The 10,570-nt window shown below is 35.0% G+C and overlaps 1 protein-coding gene and 1 long non-coding RNA gene across 4 annotated transcripts in view; one reads left to right on the top strand and one right to left on the bottom strand.

The window, feature by feature from the left end:
* Window positions 1–1,887: 1,887 nt before the first annotated feature.
* Window positions 1,888–10,570, bottom strand: part of LOC125865606 (putative disease resistance protein RGA4) — a 39,927-nt gene continuing 31,244 nt past the window's right edge. The window contains exons 2-7 of one of the 3 annotated variants that reach the window (XM_049545809.1): window positions 6,440–7,137; window positions 3,268–4,914; window positions 2,936–3,002; window positions 2,401–2,584; window positions 2,082–2,213; window positions 1,888–1,974 (exon numbers count right to left, since the gene is read on the bottom strand). In XM_049545809.1, coding sequence (XP_049401766.1) covers window positions 2,956–3,002; window positions 3,268–4,914; window positions 6,440–7,137 — 2,392 coding nt within the window. In that variant the 3' untranslated portion in view covers window positions 1,888–1,974; window positions 2,082–2,213; window positions 2,401–2,584; window positions 2,936–2,955. Of the gene's footprint in view, window positions 1,975–2,081; window positions 2,214–2,400; window positions 2,585–2,935; window positions 3,003–3,087; window positions 4,915–6,439; window positions 7,138–10,570 lie in introns of those variants that run through there. The other 2 variants (XM_049545808.1, XM_049545810.1) reach the window with 2 other exon arrangements.
* The window catches only part of LOC125865609 (uncharacterized), a 16,756-nt gene continuing 10,729 nt past the window's right edge, over window positions 4,544–10,570 (top strand). The window contains exon 1 of the long non-coding RNA XR_007446368.1: window positions 4,544–4,730. This is a non-coding gene — a long non-coding RNA (uncharacterized LOC125865609). The remainder of the gene's footprint in view (window positions 4,731–10,570) is intronic.

The following is a 10,570-nucleotide window of genomic DNA, read 5'->3' as shown; positions in this document are numbered from 1 at the left end:
CCCCCCCACCCCCCAAAAAAAAAATTAAGTTTGTTTTTAAAAAAGAATTTCAATTTCAAAAATTATTTTCTACTCTAGTAAAAATAAAAGATATTTCTCAAAAATATTTTTCATTCATAAATCAAACACAAAATCTTTTTCGAAAAATATTTTGTACTCACCAACCAAACATGAAAAAATAAGTCAAAAATCTACTTATTTTCTCGGAAACATTTTCCAAGAAGACATTGAAAATAGGCATTCGAAGGACAGACGTTCCAAGGACAAAGAGACGACCTAGGGGTGGGGCAAGTGAGGGACTTGTACTTGTGGGGTTTGGAATTTTAAATAACTCTAACTATACTCATTGTTTTTCTTTTACAAAGACTAGATGCGTTTCTTTATAGATTAGAAACAGATCTTATAAGTTCACTGCACTGCAAGCATTTTCTAACAGCACTTTGAAGACACACTCGATAACTCTATAGGTCACTTGAGGTTGTTGAAAGCTTAAGTTCTTCAAAGACAAAGTTCACCTTTGATGAATGAATTTTGTTTGTTGTTGTTTCAAGAAGATATCAATCAATCAAGAATGTATTATCCTTTGAACAAACAACCTAGTGCTTTCTCATTGGAGGAGTACAGTTTTCTCATTTCCTGTGCTCACCAACCGCGTCAATTGTGACAGATTTACAGTTGTTCACCATTTAAGCAAGAGGAATGCTACTCAACTTTGGACTAGGTCCCATCGTTTGTAAGAATCATCAAAACACTGACATACAACAGATTTCAACAATGAGAAGATATTCAACATTCATTACTTTTCTTCAATGAAAGTGTACATTGTATATTGTTGAAGGAAGATCCTTATTTGTCATGTCATCTGTCATCTCAGGCAGGGAGTCCTTATGTCACCTCAAGCAGAGTACCTCTCTAGAGTCTTGTAGAAAATGAGTGATTCACCAAATTTCCAATTTCATCTAATGTGCAAAGGAAAAAAGTTGACACATCTTATATTTGCTGATACTGTTACGGTGTTCTGTAAGGGAAATATGAGTTAACAGGATTGGTAGCTCAGATGAGACAAGGAAAGTGGCCCTAGTCTCTTAGGGTATGTGCCAAGGAAATTAGGAGGTCTGAACATAAAAAGTTGTGATTTTATTGGAAAACTGGTCTGGTAATTGGCTATGAAGAAAGATCTGTCATGGATCAAATAGGTGAATGTCCTGTATATGAAAAGGTGATCAACACTTCCGGAACCATATAACACCAGCGGACTGCAATTGGTATTGGAGGAAGTTAAATGCATAAATGGTATCAAAATGGTAGATACTGTCTAACTCGGAATGGTAACTACTCCTGTTTCCAGTAGTTATAAATGCTTTAATAGTAAGATCACCAAAGTTGATGATATCTCATCTAGTGAGGAGTTGTGTTTCAGTACCCTGTGGCTAGCCAATAAAAGGAGGTACTTACAAAAGAAAGAATGACAAGAATGAAGATATTAAGCTACACAACTTGGATAGTGCAATCTGGTCTATCTGAAAGAATAATGAGCAATGCGATATGTTATACAAAGACACAAAAATGCAGTCCTGTACGAAATTGGAATAACACACGTGGCTTGTGACTTTTGAATACATATTGTTTGGATTTAAACAATGCAAATGGTAGGCCCTGTCTTTTTTGTTTATACTTGCGAACAAAAGCCAAGAGAAATTTCAAGAGGAAAAGCAGATGTACATTACAGAAGCTAACAACTAGGCAATGATGCAGCAGCTAAGTATAAAAGTTCAAAATGTTTGTTGGAAAAATGAACTCTATTTGTACAAAAAGGCACGTATGCTGTGAAATAAAGGCGCCTCTGCTGTCAAATCTTAGTCATACAAGTAAATAGTATTTCCACTCCAATTTCCCTTGCCAATCATGACACTCAAACACGTCTAACACAAGTAGCATTTCGACAAGGTCCATGCTGGAGTTTCAAACATGAATCTGAAACACGGGAAATGGTAAAAAGTCAGTTTTGGCACACGTTTCCTCCTTGGAGAATGGAGAAGCGGATCATTACAAGTAACCACTAAAAAAGGACAGAGGAAAACCTGTTTAAGATGAACGTATACTGCTAAGGACATTTTAAGAGCCAATGGGTCACCCTTTGCAAAAATATTCATCACAACTATCTTTGTTGAAGTCCTTCATTCGCGGAAGTTTTAATGAACAGAGAAATTGTCCTGTGAGGTGAAAGTAACGAGAAGTGTGTCATATATTCATAAAAGTTGTACTGTCTTAAGCATGAAAATAAAACCAGAACTGCAGAAGACATAAAGATTATTCTTTTATGAGTCTATTAAGAAACTTATATAGATTTCTACCATATATGAGACTTGGTATTGTTCCTTGAGAGTTATCAATACTTACATGGAGAATAGACCCCGTGTAGCTTCTCATTGAGCACCCTATACGCTTTTGAGTTTTTGATGTTTCATATGTAGACTGTAGTTCCCCGAAAAGGTTGTTCAGTACCCAAATACTCATGAAAGTGTCCCATAATGAGTCTACAGTTGAAGATTGTTCTTCATACAAAATAACAGTGGCGGTTCCTCTGTGAAACACGACAAGTCCCGTTAAACATTAAAATTATTTCATGAGAGAAAAGGAAAGTAAAAAAAAGAAACTTTACAAACTTGTTATAGCATTCCTCTAACAACTAAATAAAAATGCCTAACATGATTCTGCCCATGGATTTTGACTAGATATACCACAACGACGTTCTACCATGTCCTTGTACCTAGTAACCTATGAGCAGAAATCATAAATTTTCATGATTAAACTTTTTTTTAAGGAAGGTAATGTTGTATTCATCAGCATAGACCTCCGAAAATTGGTTTCCAACAAAAAGAAAGATAGAAACAAGTAGATACAAAGTGCCTATAAATTATAAATGAAAATTTACCTTACGTAATTGCCTGCTGCTCATATGATTTGGCTTGATTTACCACTGAGACGTCTATAATGGCTACCTATAAGGAAAAGAAACATAATTTTTAGAATAACAGCAATTCAGTTCAAGTGGACAAGCAGAATCCTGAAAGCATAGCAACAGATGCAATTGATTGATAATCTAGCTTCTTTTTTTTTATGTCAAAATAATTTCAAGAAAAATTATTACATTACTTACAAAACTTTTTTTTTGGAACTCGTGGAAAATAATATTCTAATTAAAAATGCAAGCAACTCAGAAAGTGAAAGAGAAACCGAGACTTATGGCTGTCCTTCTCCACCCACCTAATTCAATATTTGAAATATGGGAAATTTTGGACCACTGGGAGTAGTTGGTGAAACTTTCTTCTAACTTTGGGCATCCTTTAATTCCCATGTTCCATAATTTAGTGAGGCGTCGCATGGCATCTCGGGACGGTAGAAGCTCTAGTTTTTCGCAGTCCTGTAAATATAATTCTTCCAAAGAAACAAGGTTGCCGAGCCCATCCGACAGAGCTTCTACCAATGGACAATCACTTATCCACAGAAGCCGTAATTTGGGCATGGCATCTGAGAAGTTCAGATGTTGTAGCCGTTTGCACCTGTCTAGCGTCAAACTTTCAAGAGAAGTAAGGTTGTCAAGTCTAGGAGGAAGAGCCTCAATTCCGAAATCAGCTATTGTGATCTCTCTTAGGTTAGAGAGTTGCATAAGCTGATAGGGCAGAGAATCCCAGTGCCCACGTCCGTACACCTCCAGATCACGAAGGGACAACAACTGCTGAATGCCATTAAAAATCAATTGGAATGCATCAAAATCCACCATCTCTGAGAAAGGACCAATTCCCAAACTCAATAACCCGGTGAGATGGTGAAGGCCCACTTTGGGTACACTAATCAATTTGGGACATTCTCTTATATCCAAAAATGAAAATGAAGGCATTTCCCACACATGTAAAGGGAATGAAACCAAGTTGTTACAGCAGCTGACATGCAAAAACTCTAGAGACCGGCATTGATCTAGCATTCCAATTGGTATACTGATCAATCCATTACAATTATATAAGAAAAAGAATTCGAGGGAAGTCAAATAGTTGTCTCCATTGGGAACAGGAAGAGAACTGAAGTTGGTGCAGTTGTAAATGTCTAATCTCTTAAGAGAATGGAGATTGTACAAGCTTTGTGGCAATTCACGAAACTCTCCACAGTTGAAAATCGTTATCTGTTGAAGAGAAACGTTGTTACGTAGTATCTCATCTGGAAGACAAGTGAGCTCATTCATATCATAGACACTAAGCTTTACGAGAGATGTCAAGTTGCTGCACAAGTTCAACAATGGCATTTCACTGTCAACTCCTCTAATTTCTAATTCACAGAGGATTTCAAATTGATTTGGAATACTTTTTAACAATGGACAGTCTGTAATCCGCAACTTCTCAAGCCCGGGAGACATTCTTACTCCGACTTCATCTCCCTTCCACTCAATAAGGCTACGCATATCCTCCAATACTAGTTCTTTCAATGACGGGAACACTTGGATATTGCTGTTTGATCCGGTATTTCTAATCTCAACACCATATAAAGCAGGTCCAATGCATTCCAACTCATGGAATCCTATCAGCTCAAGATGCCGAAGGAATTTCAGTTGGCCAAGGGATGGAATTTCTTTGCACCTTTTGCTACCACTTAATTTCAACTTAACCAAATTTGGTAGCGACTCTTCACTGAACCATGAAGGAAATTTAGTCCCTAAATAGTCCACTACTGCTAAGGTTTTCAAGTTAGGATGCGGTTGAAGACCATCCAACACATGCTCATCATTGATCACACAGCCTTCTGATTCATCATGGGACCATAAATATGCCAGCTTGCAGATGTTTGGTTTATCGTGTAAATATGCTGTTCGAGCCTCTTCTTTATCACAGACCAATTGGAGACCATTGATTGTCAATTCACCTCCTAGGTTTTTCAAATGACCTAATTCTTCTATTTGACGACCTTTCTCTAAACCTACCTTGAAAAACTTGAGGGTTTGAAGACTAGTCAATTGCCCCATATTAAGTGGAATCTGAAAATGTTCATTGTGAAGACACCATCCTCCCCAATGCCCACTTGTTTCGTCAATAGAAGTGTAATATATGTGTCTCAAACTTATCATATTTCTCATCTCATATGGAAGTCCCTGGAGTGAAAAGCAGTTGATGACTCTAAATGTTTGCAAATTATAGAGCTCGCAAATGGAGTTGGGCAAGGCTGTGATCTCAGTGTTCGAGAGATCAAGATATCTCAAGTATATCAGCTTCCCGATTTTGGCTGACAACTCCTTGATTCCTGAACTGGACAAATCTAAAACTCTCAAGAACTTAAAGTTCAACAGCATATCTTTAGATGTATAATTGCTTCTCCAAAACAGTGTGCACAAACGTTCTGGCTCATATATCTTATCTATTTGATCCTTTGGTGACTCACATCCAAAGTATCGAACTTGAGAAAGTTTTTCTCCATTGTCGCCCTTCGGATCAAATAGTCNGAGACCGGCATTGATCTAGCATTCCAATTGGTAAACTGATCAATCCATCACAATTATATAACTGAAAGAATTGGAGGGAAGTCAAATAGTTGTCTCCATTGGGAACAGGAAGAGAACTGAAATTGGTGCAGTTGTAAATTTCTAATCTCTTAAGAAAATGGAGATTGTACAAGCTTTGTGGCAATTCACGAAACTCTCCACAGTCGAAAATCATTATCTGTTGAAGAGAAACGTTGTTACGTAGCATCTCATCTGGAAGACAAGTGAGCTCTTTCATATCATAGACACTAAGCTTTACGAGAGATGTCAAGTTGCTGCACAAGTTCAACAATGGTATTTCACTGTCAACTCCTCTAATGTCTAATTGACGGAGGATTTCAAATTGATTCGGGATACTTTTTAACAATGGACAGTCTGTAATCCGCAACTTCTCAAGCCCGGGAGACATTCTTACTCCAACTTCATCTCCCTTCCACTCAATAAGGCTACGCATATCCGTCAATACTAGTTTTTTCAATGACGGGAACACTTGGATAATGCTGTTTGATCCAATATTTCTAATCTCAACACCATAAAAAGCAGGTCCAATGCATTCCAACTCGTGGAATCCTATCAGCTCAAGATGCCGAAGGAATTTCAGTTGGCCAAGGGATGGAATTTCTTTGCACCTTTTGCTACCACTTAATTTCAACTTGACCAAATTTGGTAGAGACTCTTCACTGAACCATGAAGGAAATTTAGTCCCTAAATAGTCCACTACTGCTAAGGTTTTCAAGTTAGGATGCGGTTGAAGACCATCCAACACATGCTCATCATTGATCTCACAGCCTTCTGATTCATCATGGGACCATAAATATGCCAGCTTGCAGATGTTTGGTTTATCGTGTAAATATGCTGTTTGAGCCTCTTCTTTATCACAGACCAATTGGAGACCATTGATCGTCAATTCACCTCTTAGGTTTTTCAAATGACCTAATTCTTCTATTTGACGACCTTTCTCTAAACCTACCTTGAAAAACTTGAGGGTTTGAAGACTAGTCAATTGCCCCATATTAAGTGGAATCTGAAAATGTTCATTGTGAAGACACCATCCTCCCCAATGCCCACTTGTTTCGTCAACAGAAGTGTAATATATGTGTCTCAAGCTTATCATATTTCTCATCTCATATGGAAGTTCCTGGAGTGAAAAGCAGTTGATGACTCTAAATGTTTGCAAATTATAGAGCTTGCAAATGGAGTTGGGCAAGGCTGTGATCTCAGTGTTCGAGAGATCAAGATATCTCAAGTATATCAGCTTCCCGATTTTGGCTGACAACTCCTTGATTCCTGAACTGGACAAATCTAAAACTCTCAAGAACTTAAAGTTCAACAGCATATCTTTAGATGTATAATTGCTTCTCCAAAACAGTGTGCACAAACGTTCTGGCTCATATATCTTATCTATTTGATCCGTTGGTGACTCACATCCAAAGTATCGAACTTGAGAAAGTTTTTCTCCATTGTCGCCCTTCGGATCAAATAGTCTAGATTTTAAGATATCTCCAGCCAAATCATGCACAAGATCGTGCATCTTACAGTGTGTTATATTGTTGTGTTCATCTAACACAACATCTTGTAGCAAGGAATTCTGCAACAAGATTTGAAAAAACCTGTGCCCAACGTCTTCCATCACAGGGATCTCTTGACTTGGACGAAGAAACCCTTCTGCCATCCAGAGTTGGATTAGTTGGTCCTTTTCAAACATATAATCTTTTGGAAACATTGCAAAGTAAGCAAAGCATTGTTTCAGATGTGGAGATGGTAGATAATCATAGCTGAGTTTTAGGATTTTCTTTATGCTATTTTCTCCATTATCATCTTCACTTGCAACAAGGAGGTTGCCATCAAGAATTGCTTGCCATTCATGTTTTTCTTTGTTGTGTAAGAGCCCTCCCAATGCACTTGCAGCCAACGGTAGACCTTGGCACATTTTAACAATATTGTTGCCCATGCTCGCTAATTCCTCTGGAACCCTGCCATCAACAAATGCTTTTTGTTTGAAAATAGACCAACAATGATCTTCTGTTAACTTCCCCAAGATATGAAGATCTGTTGCTACTGTGGATGCCACCCGCTTCATACGAGTAGTCACAAGAATGCAGTTTCCTCTGGATGTATTTATTCCTCTCAGGGTGTCGACGAACTCATGCCACGATGTAGAGTCAACACGCCACAAATCATCCAGGACTAGCAAATATTTTTTTCCTCCCAATTCATCTTGTAGCTTCTTGACTATTATATCTCTCCTTTCAACCTCAATTTTCCTCTCTATCAACGATTCGAGGATTTGTTCAAGAAAGCTCTTCGTTTCAGACATTTCAGGTAGACACAACCAAATTCTCTTTTTAAAGATTTGCTTCATGTGTTCATCATTGTAAATCCTCTTAGCCACAGTTGTTTTCCCTAAACCTCCCATACCTACAATGGGAATGGTGGACAGAACAATATCCTCCTCTCTCATCTTCAAAATCTTCTCCTTTATCTCAGCAACATCCAAATCTCTACCGACAATATCAGAAGCAACTACTAAGGAATCTGTTTCTCGAATTGGTAGTATTTTCCGAGAAGGTACCATGAGTGATTGTAGACCGAGGTCTTTGGCTACCTTATTGATAGCCGTCAACTCTTTATTGATGTTGTTGATTTTTTGAGACATTTTTCTCTTAAAAGCAGTATGAGAAAAGAAACCACTGACCTTTTTCAATGGGCTCCTCACCACTTTTGTTTTGAGAGATTCATATCTGAATCGATCAAACACATTTTCAGCATCTTCAGCAACTCTCTCAAGCCTGTTGAGCCAGTGTTCGACAGACTGTTGTTTCTCTTGTGGTGTTTCAACATCATGAATGAAAGCTTGGATTAAAGATACATTTTGTGTCAACATTTCGAGATCTTTGTTGAAATCCCTTGAGCTGTTGACCTCCTCGATAGTGAGAGAAATCAACTTTTCAAGCAAAACTTGAACAGTAGCACCAATTACAGCATCGGCCATAGTTGTGTTTGCTTCCTCTTCCTCTGCAATCTGCACCAAAGTCTTCTTCCTGAGCTGTTTGCAACAAAGTCTTCTCAAAGTAAGTCTTCGTTTGGTAGTTGTTTGTAGAGTACTCAAAGGAAGACAATAATTCATATACAATCATTCAAACAGTAATAAAAAAAAAAATACATGTGGATGAAACCAAGTTTGAGTCTCTTTTTCCCTTTATATTAATTTATTTAAGTAGTTTTTTGTTTTATTTGTACAAGTAGTTCTATTTTACATTTTTATTAGAGAACTTATCTGCGTTTCGCGCGTATGAATTTTTGATATTAGATTTCTTCTTAAATCTTTTAAATTTTAATCAATTATATTATTAGTAAAGTTTCTATGATTTTTTAGCACTTAAAAATTCAGAGCCTTTCCATAAAACTTGTATAATATTCTAATCAATTATATTATTAGTACATTTTTTATGATTTTTCAGCACTTGAAAATTCAGAGCCTCTCTATAAAACTTGTATAATGTATAATCTATATAAGTGAAATGATATTTTTATATTTGTTAAAAGAATGTAAAGAAAGGATAGAAGTTCAAGAAAAATCAAATTCTTTCTTTAAGTATATGTATTACTAAATTTTAAAACATGAATATTTATTTTTAATCTTTTAACTTAATCTCCTCAAATACTTTCCCACATAATTACTCATTATCTTTTGAAAATTGTCCAATCATATTCCCTTTTCATCTTCTAACTTCACAGTAATAAAGATAAATAACCAAAATATATTTTCAAAGTCTCAACATAAAATATAAGAAAAGCTATTACAGAAATCACGCATAAAAACATGTTATAAAATATGAAGAAGTATAAACATTATTACCCATTAATTATCCCATTTAATTTGAGAATATGCAAGTAATTAATATAGTCAGGAATAGGAAAAACAAATCATTAGTACAGTGTTACTATAAAAATCAGTAAAACATTATAAATTTTTTTTTTTAATATTAGAATCGCAATACAGAATTTTAAAAACGGCTCTTACACATATAAATGATTAAAATAATCATATTTATGATGGGGAATGCAACTCTAGGTGCAATCCATTTATAAAATGAACTTTTGATGTTTGATAAAGAGAAATCATGAAAGAATTAAAATAATAAATAATTGTATTATTTTTATGTTCTTAATTATTAAAATATTTTTAAAAATGAAATTAATATACAATTTTTTAAGCTTTTATTGATATCCATTTTCACAAGCCATAGCCATCATTCAATAGCCTTCATCTTCTTTCAAGTCAATCCAAAGCATCAAACATAATAAGCATTGAAAACGTGAATACTTAAAATACATCGATATAGATAGATTGTAAAGAAATTAAATAATAAAGAGAGAAGATATTAAAAAAATGTTGTCATTTTACGATAAGAAGAAGGTAAAAAAAGAGATACAAATAAAAATAAATTTATTAAAATTGAAAATTAGAGAGGTGTGAGTTATAGATAGTTACTCTTTGTTAATTGGCATATGAAGAGTTTTTGTTGTAATTGTTCCTCTATTAATAAAATATTTATTTACAAAAAATTAATCAATTTACTTTTACAATAAAATAATTGATTTAAATAAGAAAAAAAAGGAAAAAAAATATATGAATGGAGACCATAGAGAGGTGTCACATCACCTTCTCTATGTTTCTCCTTTATATATATATATATATATATATACTAGACATCGGAGCCCGTGCTAGCACGGGCCCAATATGTATCATTTTTTGTTTCAATTTATGTGACAAAGACAAAATTAAAGAGTTAATCAAACTTTAATATTAATTTAAAATAGTTTAAATTTTTAATTATTGTTAGCTATGGTAAAAAAAAATTTATGTCTTTTAACATTCTAAATTGCTAATTATTATTGTATGATTTGTAATATCTTTTACGCAATTTTGAAATAATAAAGGTTATTTCTTCTTTCTCAATTTATGTGGTACTAATAAAATTTTGAGATTCAATCAATTTTTTTGTCTTTAAAATATTCTATTGTTAATTACTGTAAATT

The sequence above is a fragment of the Solanum stenotomum genome, chromosome 5 (assembly GCF_019186545.1).
Source record: "Solanum stenotomum isolate F172 chromosome 5, ASM1918654v1, whole genome shotgun sequence".
In the NCBI taxonomy this organism is placed as follows: Eukaryota; Viridiplantae; Streptophyta; class Magnoliopsida; order Solanales; family Solanaceae; genus Solanum; species Solanum stenotomum.
The sequence above is the reverse complement of the archived record's forward strand: the minus strand, read 5'-3'. Positions and strand labels throughout refer to the sequence as shown.